Raw genomic sequence first — 20905 nt, 5'->3', positions numbered from 1 at the left:
CAGACCAAAAATAAGGAAGGAAATTAAATTTTAATCATATAAAAAGTATAACATACTTTTGTAACTGTAAACACTTTTATAAAACCAAAGGGCCTCAACAAATGCTCATCACTAGTGAAGGAATTTGAGTATTTCTTTTTCATCTTAAATTAACTACATAATCACTGCAGACATAGAAATGTTATCAAAAAATCTTTTGGCATTAATCTTCCCCCTCACATCAACACATTAAACTACAAATTAGAAACACTCAAATTTTAGTCAAAGAGAATTAACTCATAATTAAAGTTCTCAAACAGTATATTCATCAAAGCCACATTCAAAACTTTTTTTTTTTTTTGACATGGGGCTCGATCTCATGACCATGAGATCATGACCTGGGCCAAAATCAAGAGTCGGATGCTTAACCAACTGAGCCACCCAGGCACCCCCACTTTCAAATCTTTCAAAAAATATATTATAGATTATAACCAAATGTTTGACAAGTTGAATTTTAAAATTTAAAATATTTTATTTTGTACTAGTATATTATCCCCATAGAAGATTTAACAGCCAAGAAAAGATACCTTAGATTATTAAAAGGTGCCAGTTTACTTAAGACAAATAAAAAAGGTCACTCAGATAAGATTATTTTACATAAATGACCATTATACGGTATAGTTGTAATGTGCTGTTTTTCTTACATAAAAATTAATTTTAATTTTAGCAAAAAACTAAAAGGTGTTTTATGTTCCTTATCTGAAAAAACTCTAATCAGATTAAAGAAAACATTTGGACTTATTTGTATATAATACTTAATGAACTAAACTTTTATGCTTTATATAAACACATACATTAATAATTATGATTAGAATAATAAAAGGTTCTAGTTAATTGACTATGGTTAACTGAGAAAATAATACACATTTAACCTACTTTTAACAATTTGGGATACAATCAAAACATAAAAACACCTTAATGCTTGAGGCATCAGAAGTTACGTTAGGATTTCATAATTTCTTTAGTAACATCATTATGTAGAAATTCAGATGTGGGAGGATAACTTTTGTTTTGATAACTTTAACAAAGTCCTCACTTTCAAAAACCTATATACACAATGAAGGCTATGCAAAAATTCCTGGATATTTGAACTTTTTGGTTATATTGTAGTGATGTGAGTACACTACTTGGAGAGGTAAGAGCTTAATGCTTAAATGTGAAAATAAGCCCTAGACCTACCATTTACCAGCTCTGTGATCTATTATTTTATTAATAAATCACAGATGATGACACTATCTACTCCTGGGGGTTGTTGTGAAGATCAAGTGAGATAATGCATATAAGGTGTTTCAGTCCTTAGCACAGAATTAAAATTTCAGTAAATGTGATCTGTTGCCATTGTTATTATGATTGTTGAAAGATTAAATACCAGTCATCATTAGTCCTTTTCTTCAAATTTCTTAAGTTTTACCAACAATAGTGTCTTTCTTTAGTGAAATTTCAATTCAGGCTTCTAGTCTTAACATTCTACAAGAACTAGTTTTTACTAAACAATGATCTTTTAACTGCAAAGAAAATCCAAACTCACCTTGAATTCCTCACTCATCTGCTTTGACTCTTCTTTCTACTAGTCTCATATTTGACTTAAGAAATGCTCTATTTTTTTGATGTATTTTATAATTTTTGTTAACAGCAGTTGTAATGTATGTAGGCTCAGGGAGAACGTGTGACTTGTCTATATTCCCACAGCTAGTAAGTGGCAGAACTGAGATTCAAATTCAGGTCTAAGTGACTCGAAAATTCACGTGCTGTCCAATCACACTGCCTATTTATCTTCCTTATTATCTTTCTAATTGCTCCTTATTTAGCTTAGTTATTCCCAAGGTTGTTATTCTAAGTCTTCATCTTGGTCCAAGGTCATCAAGGAAATTTAGTATTCCTACTATTTGGGTATAATACCTGATTATCAATCCATGTATCACAAAAATATTTTTCTTTGCACACAATAACATAATTGACTTTCCAAGACTACATACAACATTTCTCTGTTTTGGTATTCTTCAGTTTCCACAGCAAGAATTATTAATCTGTGACCCATAAGTAGATTTCAGCGTTTCCCTAACACCCTGAAATTGTATGTAAAGTCCTATATTTATGTGCCTTTGAAGGATGACAGCACATATCTTTCAAATGCTTTTACAAGGGATTCATGATCCACGGATCCAAAACCATGGTTATGACTGACTCTGGCAATACTCAAATGCCCCCAAAACAGCCAATTAAGGAAATGTTTTAGGTCCATGGACTTCCAGACCTGAGGACCAGAGACACTAACTTAAAACTTGTTTCAGCCAGACTCTCACTCAAAATTCATCTACACTGATCAACAACATGCTGATAAAATTCCTAGCTACTATAATGTTTAACATAATTCTAGTTAAAATTATAACAGGGATGTTGGAGAATGTTACAGATTGAATATATCATTATTCTAAAAGAATGAACTGTTCGAGCGTAAAAAATATTTAGAGAGAAAAATATGTGACTTACCTTACTATGTAGTAAACCATAAAGCTACAGTAATTAGAATAGTGTGATACTAGCACAAAAAGAGAGGTACAGATTAGGAACAACATAAAAACCCATTAACTGGAGGTTTGCTAATAAATTATGGGACATTAATATAACAGAACAGTTTTTATCCATGAAGACAAGACCTATCTGCACGTACATTTGCATGGGAAAATGTCCAAAATGAATTCCTAAGTGATAAAAGCAGATTCACAACAATGAAATAAAGTTAAGAATATGGATTTTGTGGGGGCGCCTGGGTGGCTTAGTCGGTTAAGCATCCGACTTCAGCTCAGGTCACGATCTCACGGCCCATGGGTTCGAGCCCCACCTCAGGCTCTGTGCTGACAGCTCAGAGCCTGGAGCCTGCTTCAGATTCTGTGTTTCCCTCTCTCTCTGCCCCTCCTCTGCTCGTACTCTATCTCCCTTTCAAAATAATAAATAAACATTAACAAAGTAAAAAAATAAAGGAGTATGGATTTTGTCATCAAAAAGATCTGGGCTTGAGTTCTGGCTCTGCCACTTTCTACCTGTGAAACTTTGGGACAGTTAGTTAACATCTCTAATTTTTGTTTTGGTAAAATTGATGTAACTCCAATTCAACATATGGTGATCACGAGGATTAAATGAGAAAATACATGCAAAGTTACTACCACAGCTCCAGGCACATAGTAAATACTCAAAAGGTATCTGGTGTTATCGTTTATGGCAGAATGCATCATGTGATTCCACTTGTGGTTTTGAAACTATATAGAATATAAATATACCCAAATAACGAAACTAGGCAGATGCCATACCAAATTGTTAGCAACAGAAATTTCTACAAGATTGGATTGCAGAGAGACTTTCCCTTTGTGCCTTCTTTTTTAAAACTACAATGCTGTTTTATTTCTTTCTAACCAAAAACACATCATCTTTATAGGAAAAAATATATATTTACAGTGTGAGGGGGAAGGGAGGACTTCTCCTATTCTCTGCTCACCATCTGTAACCCTAAAATTTGATGACTAAATAGATAAGACCTGGCAGTTTATCAAGGTGACTCACTCTTACTCTGTAATAATTATAGCTTCCAAGTCAGATGCTTGTCTCTAGCCAAATCCACTACCCCAGTACCTGATGCTGACACCCAGATGAACTGATCTGTGCTGGTTAGGTGGCTTTAACTGAAAACACAGCCAACAATGCACTCACCAAAAGAAAGGGGACCAGGACTTCTGCTCAAAATTGTCTGGCTACGAGTCCACCAATATACCTTGTTCTTGCTCCAACACAGAGAGTACCTCCTTTTAAATATTCCAAATTGAGGAAAGACCAATCTATGTTTTCTCTAATGAAACAGACAGACCTCCATTGTACATTCTAACATGACATTTAGGATCTGCCTGAATCAGAATATTAAACATTTGTTGCTCTATTAGATGAATATTGCTGTTTATGGAGACCGGAGTACTGAACCTTGACTACCATCTTTCTACATACTTCAGGGACTAAAATTCCAGAAAGGAATCAACAAAGGACCAAACTGTAAGACAACTAACTGGCAGCAATGTTCTGCATGGGTGTGGGTGTAGTGTAAGAAGGATATCATCCAAAAATCAAAATAATAGGTTAATTCTAGCAATAATCTGGGTAGAATGTATGTTGGCAGTTGTGGGTTTTCCGTTGTGTGATTCACTGAAGTAAACAGTGAGAACTTAACATAGCAAAGCTCTTGGCTTCTTGGCCATAAAGTCAGTGGCAAACACCCAATTCATTCATGAGGTATAGATTTCAAGAGGATTTGAACATTACCAAAAAGAAGAAGGCAACAATCCTGTACGATTCCTGTAAATAAGTCTGAATGGATTTCATCATGTTCAGGGAAGGATGGGGGCAGGAGTGGAAGAAGTCCACAAATTTGATTTTAATAAAAAGGCTACTGAATGAAGAATGTTATAAAGGAAAAAGGAAATGATCATGCACATGCACACACACACACCCTCTTAGTGAATTATCTGGCATACTTGGCAGAATTCAAAAAGATATAGATATATGCAAAAAAGATTCTGTTTCTATGAAACAGAAGCATGAGGCCATAAAGACAGAACAGAGTAGTGTCAGAAAAAAATGGATGAAATGTCAAGAGAGTTGACAAACTAAGAAAAATTTGTAGAAACCAAACCAATGCAGAAAGTAAGAAATAGAAGTAGGAAAATAAAGATCCAAAATGAAAATTCAACTGATATAAGGCAGAAGGTAATCATTGGTTTGAATGTCAAACTTGAGAAGGTGTACACTGAGTATCAAATATACACAGTATAAACTATGTAAGCGTATAGCTTGATGAAGTATCACAGAATGAACACATACTCTGATCAATATATAGAATATTATTAGTAATGCAGTCGCAATGTTCCACTCCTCTCCGGGGACAATCACAATCCTGGCTTCTCTGTATAACAAAGTAGCCCGTTATTGAAATTTATAGAAATGGAATCATATAATATGTATTATTTTGCATCCAGCTTCTTTTGTTCAACATAGTGAGATTCATCCATGTTGTCAGATGTAGCAGTAGTATGTTTTTTCTTTGTCACATAATAATCCCCTGTAGGAATATTCCACAGTATCTTTATACATTCCACGGTTGATGGACACGTATTGTTTATACTTTAAAGCTATTATGAACAAAGCTGCCATAAGCATTCTTGTACGTGGAGTTTGGTAAATCTGTGCATGCATTTCTCTTGAGTATATACCTAAGCCTGGAGGAGTTCTGTCATAGGTCATACATTCACCCAAATTTAGTATATGTTGCCAGTCAGTTTTTCTTTCCAATACTTGGTACTGTCAGTGTTCTTAATGTATGGGGCAGTCTGAACTTACATTTCCCTAATCATTAATGGTGGATTTCTTCCTTCATGAAGTACGTGTTCAAATCTTTTGTCCATTTTTCTATTGGGCTGTCTTTTCCTTATTTATCTGTAGTTCTCTGCATATTCTATAGACAAATTCTTTGTTAGATGCTGCAAATATCTTCTTCCACTCTGTAGCTTCTCTCTCCTTTCTCTTGTTTAACAGAAGTCTTAATTTTATTTATTTATTTATTTATTTATTTATTTATTTATTTATTGAGAAAGAACGTGCGTGTTTTGGGGAGAGGGTCAAAGGCGGGGAGAGAGAATCTTAAGCAGCCTCCACAATCAGCACAGAGCCTGACACAGGGCTCGATATCACAACTCCAAGATCATGACCGGAGTCAAAATCAAGAGTCATATGCTTAACCGACTGAGCCACACAGCACACCAACAGAAGTTTTAATTTTAATGTCCAATTTTAAAATCTTTTCCTTTATGATTACTGATTTTTGTGTCTTGTTTAAAAAATATTTGTCTATTACAAGGTCATGAAAATATCTTATGCTGTATAATAGATGCTTTATTCCATATGAGTTTCACTTTTTACGCTATGTAAACTTTTTTTTTTTTTTTGCATAGGGTGAGGTGGCTGAGGATTTATTTCCTCTCCCACGAGGATATACAACTGACCCAACGCCATTTCTTGAGAAAAGCATTCCTTTTTGTTACTCTGCAGTACCATCTTCACCACAAATCAAATTGTATTTGTGGCTGTACAGCCACTGTTCCGTGGTCAATTTGTCTGTCCTTGACTTTCTTAATCACTGCAGATTCAGAATAGTCTTGATATAAGATTCATGTGTACCATATCCTCTCTGTTTTTCTGAGACCATCTTGACTATTTTGGGACCTTTGCATTTCTAGGTAAGATGCATATCTTGTAAGCAGCATAGAGGTAGGCTTTTAAAATCCAATCTGACATTTCTTTGTCCTATTTAATTTTTAAAAAATTTTGTCGAGGTGAAATTCACATAAATTCACATAAATAAAAAATTAATTATTTTAAACTAATTTTGTACTAAAAACTTGGTATATTCACAATGTTACAGAACTACCACCTCTATCTACTTCTAAAACATTTCTATCACACTAAAATAAAATCCCATATTCACTGAACAGTTTCTTCTCCACAGTCTCCCCAGTCTCTTAGCCCCTGGTAACCACCAATCTGCAGCTCTGACTCTATGAATTTACTCATTCTGGAGATTTTGCACAAATGGAATCATACAATATGTGACCATTATGTCTAGGTTCTTTCATTTAGCGTAAGGTTTCCAAGGTTGATCCACAGCTAGCATCAGTCATCATTTACTTTTTGGGTTTTTTTCCCTTTTTTCCTAAAATTCCAATATAGTTAAAACGTGGTGTTGTATTAGTTTCAGGCGCACAAAACAGTGTTCCAACAATTCCATACACCATCCAGTGCTCATCGTGACAAATGTACTCCTTAATCCCCATCACCTATTTCACCCAACTCTCCCCATCCACCTCCCCTCTGGTAACCATGTTTGTTCTCTATTGTTAAGAGTTTGTTTCTTGGGGCACTTGGGTGGCTCAGTCTGTTAAGTGTCTGACTTCAGCTCAGGTCATGATCTTGCAGTTTGTGAGTTTGAGGCCTGGAGCCTACTTTGGATTCTGTGTCTCCCTCTCTCTTTGCCCCTCCCCTGCTTGTGCTCTCTCTCAAAAATAAATAAACATTAAGAAAATAATATATATTTTTTAAAAAAGAGTCTGTTTCATGGCTTGTCTCTCTCTGGTACTCATTTACTTCTTTTTTTTTAATATTTTTTTATTTTTAAGTAATCTCTACACTCAATATGGGGCTCAAACTCACAGCCTTGAGATAAAGAGTTGCATGCCACACCAACTGAGCCAGCCAGGTGCCCCAATACTCATTTACTTTTGAAGGCTTAATAATACTCTACTGTATGTATATACCACAATTTGTTTAAACACTCATCCCCTAAACACTCATATCCGATGGACATTTGGGCTGTTTTCCACATTCTGGCTACTGTGCATAGCACGGCTATGAATATGCACGTACACATATTTCTTAACTACTCAGTCATATGGTAATTCTATGTTTAACTAAGTTTAACTCTTTGAGGAACCACCAAATTGTCTTTTAATTGGAGTATTACTCTACTCTTTTACTCTATTATTGCCTCTTCCCACTGATTGTGTTATTATTGTCATGTATTTTAACTGTATCTATATATTAAAATCATAAGACATTTTCTTTTCATTTTGAAATAATTTTAAACTTAAAGCTACAAGAATAATAGAGAAATGTCTATACATCCAAATTCATTAATGTATTTTCTTGCCACATTTGTTTTATCCTTTCACTGCCTGTATATATGTATATGTGTACATATACAAGAAAACATAGGCATATCATTGTATCTACATATTACATATTGCCAGAATTCAGTGATGGACTAGATATGTGAAATGATATAAAGAGACTGTGTCAGAGATGACCAGGTTTCTGGTTTGCATAATCTAACAGTAGTACATTTCACTGAAATCAAAAACACTGGAGAATCAGATTTGAGGGAGGGTACCCTTGAGTTCAATTTCAGGTGTGCTAACTCTGAGATATCTTTGAGATATCCATAAGATGTTAAGTCAGGAATTAAATACACTAGTCTGCAGCTCAGAGGAAGATAAGGGCTATAGATAGAAATCTGGAAGTCATCTGTACTTAAATAGTAATTGTAGCAAAGGATATGGATGATATCACATAAGAAGAAAATTGAGAGAGGAGAGCCTTAGCTTCAATTTTAAGTAATGCCAATATTTAGTAGCAAAGATAGAAGAGGATGAGCCTGCAAAAGAAACAAGTTGCTAGAGAAGGAGGGAAAGCAGGAGAATGCAGTCATGGAATCCAATGGAGTCGTTCAAGTGTACCCAATAGTGTCCACTGCTACTGACAAATCACAATGACTGAAAACGTCTACTGGATTTAAAACTACAAAAGTCACCAATGACCCTGCTGAAAGCTGTTTGAGTCTGATGAGCAGATAATCCAGATAGATTAGACTGAGTTATCATGAGGTAGAAAAAACAAACTCTTTCAATAAGTTTTTAAGAAGGAAAGTCATGAGAGGCACCTGGGTGGCTCAGTCGGTAAAGCAACCAACTCTTGGTTTCAGCTCAGGTCATGATCTTACGGTTTCATGAGTTCGAGACCCGTATTGGGCTCTGCGCTAACAGTGGAGCCTGCTTGGGATTCTCTCTCTCTGGCCCTCCCCTACTCATGCTATCTCTGTACCTCACAAAATAAATAAATAAACTTTAAAAAAAAAAAAAGGAGAGTAGTGAAAATATGGTAAATGAAGGATAAGGAGTTTGGTACTAAGGAAGAAATTTTTTTCCCCCCTTGAGATTAAAAAGGGCATCTTTATATAGAAAACAATCTAGCTTGAGAGGGATAAGTTATATATACAAGAAAGAAGGGATTACTGGTGATCAAAACACAACTTTGTGAATACACTAAATGCCACCTGAATAGTAAGGGTAAACTTTATGATATGTGAATTTATCTCAATAAAGTAATTTAGGGGTGCCTGGGTGGCTCAATCCATTAAGTGGCTGACTCTTGATCTCAGCTTAGGTCTTGATCTCACGATCCTTGAGTTCAAGCCCCATGTTCAGGTTCCATGCTGGGTGTGAAGCCTACTTAAAAAAAATAATATAAAATAATTTAAAGGCAATGAAGAGGGGAATAAAGAAAGGATGACTAATAGTGTAAGGTTTCTGAAAAGTTGGGACATGATAAGATTCAAAGAACTGGAATAACCACCCACTGATAAGAGGAGTGAATAAGCAGGCTTTTTAGATTTGGCTTGTGGGAACCTGAGTGAATTTCTGTCTGGTAGTTTTAATTTTGATCTCTGAAGTAGGAGGCAGGGTCATCTACTGAGGGTAGGGATGGGTGAAACACAAAGTGGGCATAAATAAGATGTTTGAGGAGAAAAGGGAAGCAGTTGCAGCAGAAAGCAGGAAAGCAAATAAGGCTAGATATAGGTGAGGGCTCATTTGAGGATGCTAATAATGAGTTAATGGGGATACTAACACGTCCTATTTAAAATTTTCTCCATCTATGTTTTGTTGGCTGCAGGCAAGGAGAAAGTGGACAGGAAAGTATGTCTATAGCATAGGTACCATAACCTGAGTTCATTTAGGAATTCATTCCCTAAATGTATTAGGTATATATAAAATTGATGATTCTAAAGTAGTCTGGCCTCAATGAGTCTAATCCTCCTTGCCCAACTACAACATATTCTTTTGCGTTACCCTGGAAGTCTTAAAACAGCTTTGCACTTCCTAACTGCTATCCTCAAATGCATAACAATGAGCACTGAGGACCTATGATGTGCCAAGTCTCCTACCATTTTACATAGTATCCCAAACACACTAATCAACATGGGTTTACTCTCAGGCCACAGGTTCTGCCGAGGAAACGGTTCTTACTCAAAAACAGTCTCCTGGCCTGAACTGGTGGGTCCTTGACCTATGAAGGGGTCTCATGCAAAAAAAGACTGCCAAAATAGGAATAAACTGAGGCAATTAGATGCTTGCTCTCAGGAAATACTGAGATAAGAGAACTGGAGACTTAAGCTGAAAGGACACACTGAGCCAACATAAGACAGAGTAAATTACATGATGTGATAAAAAGGCTAATTAGAAGTAAGCACAAATTGGGGCACCTGGGTGGCTCAGTCGTTTAGGCATCTGACTTCGGCTCAGGTCATGATCTCATGGTTCGTGAGTTCAACCCCCGCATGGGGCTCTGTGCTGACAGCTCAGAGCCTGGAGCCTGCTTCAGATTCTGTGTCTCCCTCTCTCTCTGCCCCTCCCCTGCTCACACTCTGTCTCTCAGTCTCTCTCTCTCTCTCTCTCAAAATAAATAAACATTAAAAAAAAATTTTTTTTAAAGAAGTAGAAATTACGAAGAAGCAGAAATCAGGAATAAAAGCAATATACAAAACAGCAGATGAACTGTAGTGGCAGCAGAAAAAAAGTAGAATTCTAGTGAAGCAGAAATGAAGGCCATCTGAGTTACGTGAATGGCAGAGCACCACACAGAGAAGGTACACATACTTTCAGATTCCTGGGTGATGCCCTGGGCTGATTTACAATTCTACTCCAACAGGTCTGGCTATATACCACACTTCCTGATCTCAACATTTTTGGATTTCCATTTCCTTTATTGTCTTGTATTTTAAAAATAAAAATCCATTTCTTGAAATAGCCTAAGTTGGGGCGCCTGGGTGGCGCAGTCGGTTAAGCGTCCGACTTCAGCCAGGTCACGATCTCGCGGTCCGTGGGTTCGAGCCCCGCGTCAGGCTCTGGGCTGATGGCTCAGAGCCTGGAGCCTGTTTCCGACTCTGTGTCTCCCTCTCTCTCTGCCCCTCCCCCGTTCATGCTCTGTCTCTCTCTGTCCCAAAAATAAATAAAAAAAACAAAAAACAAAAAACAAAACGTTGAAAAAAAAAAGAAATAGCCTAAGTTGAATGCCTGGTCCTTATGACTAAATATTAAAAAATACAATAAAACTTCTGAGATTAAATCACTCAGGGGTTCCTGGGTGGCTCAGCTGGTTAAGCATCCAACTCTCAATTTTGTCTCAAGTCATAATCTCAGTTTGTGGGATTGAGCCCTGCACTGGGCTCCACACTGAGTGGAACCTGTGTAAGATTCTCTCTCCCTCTGGGGCACCCAGGTGTCTCAGTTGGTTAAGCGGCCAATTCTTCATTTCTGTTCAGGTCATGATCTCAGGGTTCATGAATCTGAGCCCTGTGTCAGGGCTCTGTGCTGACAGCATGGAGCCTGCCTGGGATTCTCTCTCTGCCCCTAACCTGCTCCCACTCCCTCTCTCTCTCTCTCTCAAAAATAAATAAAAATAAACACACACCTGCGTGACTCAGTTGAACATTCTACTTCAGCTCATGGGCATTCTACGCCAGTCATGATCTATCTCATGGTCTGTGAGTTCAAGCCCCGCTTCGGGCTCACTGCTGTCAGTGCAGAGCCCACTTTAGATCCCTTGCCCCCCCCCACCCCCCGCTCCTCCCCCTGCTCCTCTCTCTCTCTCAAAAATGAATAAAAACATTAAAAAAATTTTTTTTAATCACTCAGAAGATTTTCATCTTTAGCATATTTTACCTGTATGTTCACATACTACCAAATAAGTCAAAAAATTTTTCCTAAAACCTTAAAAGAAAAACAATGATTTGCTTAAAATAAGGACTATAAACTGAGAAAGTAAAATATCTTACACTGTTAAGATAATCATTAAATTAATCCTGGTCAATTACATTTATATTCTCATTCTTCCCATCTCAGTTCAAGAAAAAGGAGACACTTTGCCTCAATCCTTCCCATTGATAAAAGCATCATTGTCAAAAAATACCTCCTTTATGCTTAGAATACTTACTATGATAATCACTTCTCCTAAACCCATCAAGTAGTCCTATCTCCCATAGTTTGACTCTCAGGATGGTATTGCCACATTAATTTAAGCAACTTGTCATTCTAATTTTGAGAATTTTATAACCTCTTTCCTAGTTTTGGGGTATGTGTATTATGTAGACTCAAATAATGTACTACAATAATTTTTTTTAATGTTTTATTTTTGAGAGAGAGCGTGTGTGCATGTGTGCGGGGAAGGGCAGAGAGAAAGGGAGACAGAGGATGCAAAGCAGGCTCCACGCTGATAGCAGAGAGCCCGATGCGTGTCTCAAACCCATGAACCATGAGATCATGACCTGAGCCGAAGTCAGAAGCTTAACTGACTGAGCCACCCAGGCATCCCTGAACTACAATAATTTCTAATCACATTCCTGGTTTGTGCATTTGTAAATGGGCTGCTATATTTAATAAATACTTTTTTTAACTCTGGGTTCATTTCCATACATTTATTTTATAAAAACAATAAAATTAAAATAGAAAAATATTTTAGGGGGGAAGCATTCATAACTCTCTCTAATCCACTATTATCACTTAGTATCTCCTTCTGGACTATTTTCAATGGAGATTTCTTCAGTTACAACCACAATATACTTGTACAATAATGTTCATAGCAGTATTATTCACAATAGCCAAAATGCAGAAACAATCCAAATGTCCACAGAACGTGGTACATACATATAATACTATTCAGCCTTAAAAAGCAATGAAATTCTGATCCATCCTATAACATGGATGAACCTTGAAGACACTATGCTGAATGAAATAAGCCAGGCACAAAAGGACAAAAATTGCAAATCTACTTATATGAGGAACCCAGAACAGGCAAATTCATAGAGAAATAAAGGAGAGGAGAGGTTTCCAGGGGCTGGGAGGGGGAGGAAAAGATGGGAAGTTATTATTTAAAGGACACAGAGTTCCGGTTTTTGGATGGTGAAAGAATTCTGAAAACAGACAGTGGTAATAGGCATATAACACTGTGAATGAACTTAATGCCACTAAATTGTACACTTAAAATGGTTAAAATGGTAAATTTTATGTTATGTACAGTGCATCACAATCAAAACATTTTTATAAAAAGTAGGACACTTCTCTTTAGGCCATGTCTGAAAGGATGACTAAGAAACAGGGATGGAGAGGCAGCAAAAGGAGGAGAGTTCCAGTAAACGAGCTCATGTGAAACCAAAATGTTTAGTTCACTCTCAGGCAAGCTGAGAAAATTTAAGTCAGGAAAGGCTGAATCGCAAAGAAATCTGTGAGACATGGACTTTATGTTGGCAGTATCTTTATAGGAAGATGGTGAGGTATTTTAATCAAGGGAATAACAGATCTGCACTTTATGTTTGCGGAAAACAAGGGACAAGAGGGCAAAGGAGTCAGGTAAGCTGCAAAAGTAAATGAAGCATAATGATGCCCAAAACTAAATAAGTCATGAAAATAAGAAGGAAGGAAGGGAGAGATATAGGGAATATTCGGGAGATAAAATCAACAGAATGGGATGTAATGGTAGAGAAGAAAGAGGAGTCAAAGATATTGGTTTTCAGTTCAAACAATTTGATGTCATTAACTGAGGAAGAGACTATGAAAACAGAGAGAATATAGGGAGAAAGATAAATGAATGCAGCTCCGCCTTACCCTGTACTTGCAGCATTTTATTCTTTTAGAAAACAATCTAAGTCATATAAGAATAGTTCTGGAAGGGTACATAAACTTTCAAGAGGAGAAATGTGTAAATGAGAAGACAGAAATGGGAGGATTATACCCTTTTGAATTTTTTTGTTTTAGTCAAAAATATACCTGTTACATATGCAAACAATGTTAATAATTTTAAGTTATGTAAAAATCAACTTTAAAAAGTGCCCTATGAATAATGAGAAGAAATCTGCTCATAGCTGTATGTTTTGGGGGACATTAATTATTTAACTCAGAGATACTGACAGAAAAAAAAGACTCAATTACAATTTCTGGTTGTTTTCTTTGGTTGTCTAATTGCTGGTTCTATGAATATTTTTTAATGTGATAATTCCCAAATAATTCATCAATACAAAATAAATCGTTCCTTAAAAGCTTCTACTTACATTTTCCAAAATTTGTCTTTCCAAATGAAATGTACACACACTTAGAATAGATTTAAAAATCAGCCTTGATCTTGATGCCCTGGTGTTAATGTTAAATCGTAAACCGTCCCAAAAAGATACGCTGAAATCCTAACCCATGGTACTCCGTGTGATGTTATTTGAGAATTAGGATGAGGCCATATTGGAACAGGGTGGGCCCTCAGCCCAATTATGACTGGTTTTCTTATAAGAAGAGGGAAATTTGGGGGCACCTGGGTGGCTGAGTCGGTTGAGCATGTGACTTAAACTCAGGTCCGTGAATCTGAGTCCCACATCCAGCTTGCTGCTGTCAGTGCAGAGCCTGCTTTGGATCCTCTGTCCCCCTCTCTTTGCCCCTCCCCTGCTTGCACTAAAGCCAAGAAAGGATTCTCTTCTAGAGGGCTCAGAGGATGCATGGCCCTGCCAACACCTTGATGTCAGACTACTAGTCTCCAGACTGTGAAAGAATACATTTCTATCATTTGAATCCAGTTTATAGTATTTGTTACGGCAGCCCTAGGAAACTAATACACTTGGCTAATTAATACCAATAGGAAATGTTTATCACACACTTGCCTTCATTAGTGCCTCAGTTTTACCACAGACAGCAAGATACACTATACAAGGTGTTTTTATGTCAGAATATATCAACTTTACACTTAGGAGAGATTCTGTTTTAGCATTAAAAAGTTGGCTCATGTTTTATGCTAGAGTGTATCTAAGTGTATTTACATAAAAATACTAATGATACCCAAATCAAGAAAATAGAAATTTCATAAGAAGAGAGGCTTGAAATGTTGCATTTTTGGAAGATTACCTAGAAAACAGACACCATAGAATGAATATTAAGGAATAATCATATACCTAGTAAACAAAATGATCTATCTAATTTTCTTATAACTTTCAAGTAGTTATCTCTCTTATAGCCTAGGGTCTATGTCCAGTTAAAGTCCCACCAATAACATTTTATACCTTTAGACCATTTGTTAGAGAATATAAGGAAAAAAATTTTTAAGAACTCTCCTTTAAGAACCAGTTAACATAATCACATTGGTACTCTCTTGTGAAAACTAGAGATAAATCAGAAGCAAGGAAAAATACAAAATACCACCAAATTAAATTTGTGATCCTAAAAAATATTCCAAATTAAATAGAATGGTTAGGACAAAAAATCTAAATGCACATTGGGTGAAGGGATGTATAGCAGAGACTGTTGTTTCCTGTCCATAACCCGTTTGCTCTCACAGGTCAAGTAAATGCTGATGGCTTCTTATACTGTAAGCATCTGTAACGTTGCCTAGGCACTGTGCTCAGTCCACACAGACATCAGGTGCCAGGGACTTAACACTCCTAGGAGCAACTCATAGCCAATGACTAATGGAAATCAGTTGATAATCACCCCAGCTTCCTCATCCTTTCAATAGAAAAACAAGACATTTTTTTTCTTTCTTTCTTTTTTTTTTTAGAGAGCATGAGAAAGGAAGAGGGAGAGAGAATTTTTTTTTAAGTTTATTTATTTATTTTTGAGAAAGACAGCATGAGTAGGGAAGGGGCAGAGATACAGGGAGAGAGAGAATGCTAAGCAGGCTCTGCACTTCTAGCGCAGAGCCTGATGTGGGGCTTGAAGTCACGAAACCATGAGATCATGACCTGAGCCAAAACCAAGAGTCGGATGCTTAACCGACTGAGCCACCCAGGCACCCCACGATGCTTTCTTTTAAGTTTATTTATTTATTTATTTTGAAGGAGAGAGCCAGTGGGGAAGGGGCAGAGAGAGAGAGGGAGAGAGAGAATCCCAAGCAGTCTCCGCACCACCAGTGCAGAGTCCGACGTGGGGCTCGAACTCACGAACAGCGAGATCATGACCCGAGCTGAAGCCGGATGCTTAACTGACTGTGTCACCCACGTGCCCCTAACAGACAATTTCTACAACCACTAGGAGAGCTTGTTAAAACATATTCCCAGAGATTCGGATTTAGAAAATCTGTAGCTTTAGTTTCCATTTCTAACAAGCTCCCAGGTGATGGTGATATTGCTAGTCTGAGGACCACACTTTAATTGTCCTTGATGTAGACTGAAGACTGGGACAGCAGGGGACAAGGAAAGTACAGAAATGATTTGGGGAACACACAGAAGACCAGATTCTGTGTATCAACCCCTCATTTTATCTTAGCCTTCTCACCTTCACCACTCAAGAGGGTTGGGATCCCACTGTCGCTTTTGGCCACTTTTACCTGGGGGTCATCTGCCAATCCTCAGGAAAGGGTTAAGATGCCACAGCTCTTTGATTTATGACAGAGGAGGCACTTCACTGGAGTAGGGAAACACACTCTTTAAAAAAAAAATGGTGCTGGAGTAACAGGTTTTCCATATGGGGGGAAAAAAGTCAAATTGATGCCTGCCTTCTACTATTCACACACATTCACATTTTGTGAATTTTTATTCACAAAAAATTCCAGGTAGGCTAAAGACCTAACTGCAGATGGTAAAATAATAAGGCTTTTAGAAGATACAAGATCATCTTGATAACCTTAGAGTAGGAAAGATTTAAAAAAGACACAAAAGGCACTGTACTTAACACTGAGTCCTGTTCCTCAAAAGATACCATTATCTCAGAGTCGGAGAAGATATTTGCAATCCATTTAAAACAAATGATCAGTATCCAGAATATATAAGTAACTTTAACAAAGTAATGAGAACAAGACAGTGATCCAACAGAAAATGGGCAAAATTAGAACTAGCACTTGTGGAAATCTAAGAGGAACAAAGAGGAAATCTAAGAGTCAACAAATATTTAAAAAAAAAGAAAGGTCTCCAATCTTAAATAGAGAACTACAAATCAGAACCCTAACCAAATGCCATCATACCACAGTTTGCAAAATGAAACAAAACCTGACAATACCAAATGTTGGCAAGAGGATAAACTCTCATACACTAGGAAGCAGTGTTATCTAGTAAAGCTGAAGATACATATACACTCCCACTTCTAGATGAATGCCTTACACTGCCCTTATGTGCACCGGGATGTAAAAGAGCTGCATTGTTCATAATTATCAAAAACTTGGCGGGGGGGGGGGGGGGGGGGTCAAATGCCCAGTGACAGTAAAATGGATTTTCAAATTATGATACATTTTTTCAGTAAAATGGTTTACAGTAAGGAAAACAAATGAATTAAAGATAAATGCTACATGAATGGGTGCACAAAATAATGTTGAGTGAAAAATGCTCATATTAAATACATATAAAATGAAACTACATCAAGTTTTAAATCAGGAAAAACCAAGTCATATTGTTTTAGGTGGCACATACTCTGGTATAAAAAAGCAAGGATATTATTATAAATTTCAGAATTGTGGTCAGCTGTGGGAAGATGAAGAGGGTTAAGACTGGTAAGTGATGCAGATATTTTTGGATGCTAATAATGATCTATTTCTTGACATGAAAGTAGGTTTTACTAGCCTTTATTTTACAACTATTTTTTAAATACATATGCATCTTTTTGGAATACATTTCACAATTTTTAAAAATGTTAAAAAAAAAAAAAAAGACAGGGGTGCCTGGCTGACTCAGTCAGTAGAGCATGTGACTTGATATAAGTTCAAGCCCCATGTTGGGCCTAGAGCTTACTTTAAAAAAAAAAAAAAAAAAAAAAAAAAAGACAAATTGGCCCTGCAGTCAGACTGATCTTGTTGAAAAACGTGTTCTACAATTTACTAAGCATGAAATCTTGAGCAATTCATAAAATCTCTTGAAATTTAGGCTTCCTCAGTTTTAACATGGAGATAATTTATGTCTCACATGTTGTGGGGTTTAAATAAGATGACATAGGGGCGCCTGGGTGGCGCAGTCGGTTAAGTGTCCGACTTCAGCCAGGTCACGATCTCGCGGTCCGTGGGTTCGAGCCCCGCGTCAGGCTCTGGGCTGATGGCTCGGAGCCTGGAGCCTGTTTCCGATTCTGTGTCTCCCTCTCTCTCTGCCCCTACCCCGTTCATGCTCTGTCTCTCTCTGTCCCAAAAATAAATAAACGTTGAAAAAAAAAAATTAAATAAGATGACATATATAAAAAGTGTCCAAAAATGCCTGGCTCAATAAAAAGAAAAAGAAGATTTCCCTGCACTAAATGATTCAATGCTGTAAGAGATCTTAATTCTCGCCAAATTAAGTTACAGATCCAACCCAAATCCTGTTTCTGCTAACAACTAAAAAAAATTTCTAAAAGCCATGTGTTTTACCGTATTTACCAGTACTGGGTTTGCAACAAAAATCTATGGCATACATTCTCAGTGAGGGTGATATTACTCCTAGAGGGGCAAAAATTAATTCTTATGGGGGAAAAAAACCTTAGTTATTTAAATGGCTTGTGGCCCTCCAAAGTTCAACCCTATCCAACAAATCCTTACTCATTAGTATCTAATTTCTCATTAGTAAGAAATTAAATTAATTAATTTAAATTAAATCTTAATTAACTTTTTTCCTTTGGGACAGTGATAATGAAAAAAAAAAGGTTAAGAAATACTGAACTGTAATTCATTCTGAAGCAGCTGAGTCTAATATGAGGAAACAAACTGATGGAATGATCACAGTTTTGGGAAACAAGAAAATTACATAACTCATTCCATCTATCCAGAAGAGCTGAATAGGGAAAGGGAAAATAAATGGGGAGAAGGTGTTCAGATTCTTCTGTAAACACAAGTCCAAGTGATGCTTTCAAATCTGATACAGAAACTTTAGGAATATCCTTAGAAATAAGAATAAAATACTGTTACAGGGAATTAAAAATAGCACTCAACATTCTAGTTTTCTTTTGAGAGGAAAGGCCAGGAAATGGTAGCTCAAGGACTTAAGAAGAACCTGATGCCCCTTTCTCCCATCTAAAAAGCAACATTGATAAATTTATTTTTAAGACAGTTGATGTTTCTGAAAGACATAGGGATGTCAGTAACTTTCAATAAACTAAGGAATGACTGCTTAAGGATTTATTTTTATCAGTAACCATGCTGTTTGGGGCAAATGAATTGTTTTCAATTTTGACCAACATCTTTCTCACAATGTTTTTCCCTTTTTAAAAAGGAGTATTTTTCATACCCGTACTTTCAATCCCTTTCTCTGTCCTAAATCTTATACAATTCCCTCAGACAAATCTCCCTCCTTTCTCTGTTCTATTTGACTAAGAAATGACTGAAATAGCCATGATGTTAAGAGAAGTAAAATGAATTGGGCTTGTTCCAGACTACCAAGGAAATCAGTGGTCCAACACAGGCCTCCTTGTTCCAAGTCCAAGCACTATTGACCATAATTTACTAATAGTCTGCTCAAGCGTCGAGGCTGATTCTGTAATTGATTTCCTCCTTAAGAGTGTAGAACTCTCTAATCAACTGAGTTTTCCAAACTTACTGCAAATAAATTAAAAAAGGGAAAGGATAATCAGTTTCCAGACATGAGAAAATTAAAAATAAACACATGTATTAAAAATACACGAAAAATTAAAAAGACAGAAAATCCTTCCTATGACAAAAAGCATAAAAAGCAAGTACGGTTTAGGGAAGATACTAGTGAGAAAATATGTAATTTTTAAAAAGATTTTATTTATTTTAAAGTAATTTCTATACCCAATGTGGGGCTTGAACCTACAACCCTGAGATCAACAGTCATCCTCTCCACTGACCGAGCCAGCCAGGTGCCCCAAGAAAATATATGATTAAGGCCATCACTTTTTTAATGTAAAAGACAATTTGACCATAAACTAAAAGCTTCCAAACTGATTTTGAAACACTAATTATATTACTGATAATTTCTCACTACAACGTGATACAAAATACATTTGAATATTAAAGACAATGACATGTGTTTTCATTCCATAAAAGATTAAAATTATCTAATACTACATTCATTCAGTCAACCCCTATGGAAGACCACTTCCTTATATAAATCACTTCTTCAAATCCACAAAACTCATATTCATTCATTTCTCTAAATCCATAAGTTTTTCATCATAAAACCACACTTTCCTAACACTACAACTTGAGGATACACATTGTAACCATGTAAATACTCAATATTCCTGCTAAACATGCCTTGCTAAGAACACCTTAAACAGACTGTCATCATGACGCTTTGTTGCCAAAAGAAAATGAAGTTTCTCCATGATTTTTTAATGGAAATTATCCTTGGATTCTAAAGTTCCATAACAATATTAGATATTTTATTAGATGGATTATTGTAAAAAAAATAATTTAAAAAATGAACTCAAGTATCAAATAAGCTGTAAATTTTTACTTACATATTCAGGTTTTAATTTTTTATCTCCTCCTCTCACAGCCACTTTTTCTAGTTTATCTATAATGGGCCCAATCATTTCCTCATCTTTAAGCTGAAGCTCTTCGTGTATTATTTCTATATCTCGAATAGGATCTACACTTCCTTCAACATGCGTGATATCATCATCTTCAAAAGCACCTAAAATGAATTAAAGAGAAGCAATCCAATAAACAATACAGAAGGCCATTATCAAAGATTCCTGGAAAGTTAACAATTTATTCAAATTATTCTGAATTCTTTCAAGTAGGACATAGTGGGTTTTTTGTACTATTTAGTAATATTTAGGGTACTAGCAACAAAAACAGTAATTCAAGAGCCTCAACATTTCAAAAACTGATTGAAATAAATAAAATTAATCTTTACAGAAAGAAAATCATGCTCCAGAACTACTGCTATTTTCAGGTTTGGTACATTAAAAGACACTGAATTCCAGGCATGAGAGCCTGAAGTTCTAAACTGCACTATTAGGGTTTCCAAGGGAAACCGGATTTGGGGTGGGGGGGGTGGGTGAAATCATCTGGCAGACCTCTTCCCTGCTTCAATCTACTTTATCACTGTGGT

The 20905-nt window shown here is 36.5% G+C and overlaps 1 protein-coding gene across 1 annotated transcript in view; it reads right to left on the bottom strand.

Moving 5' to 3' along the window:
- OLA1 (Obg like ATPase 1) overlaps positions 1 to 20905 on the bottom strand; it is a 172055-nt gene that overhangs the window by 46973 nt on the left and 104177 nt on the right. The window contains exon 5 of the mRNA XM_047870985.1: positions 20307 to 20482. Coding sequence (XP_047726941.1) covers positions 20307 to 20482 — 176 coding nt within the window. The remainder of the gene's footprint in view (positions 1 to 20306; positions 20483 to 20905) is intronic.

Source organism: Prionailurus viverrinus, chromosome C1, assembly GCF_022837055.1.
Source record: "Prionailurus viverrinus isolate Anna chromosome C1, UM_Priviv_1.0, whole genome shotgun sequence".
Taxonomy (NCBI): Eukaryota; Metazoa; Chordata; class Mammalia; order Carnivora; family Felidae; genus Prionailurus; species Prionailurus viverrinus.
The sequence above is the reverse complement of the archived record's forward strand: the minus strand, read 5'-3'. Positions and strand labels throughout refer to the sequence as shown.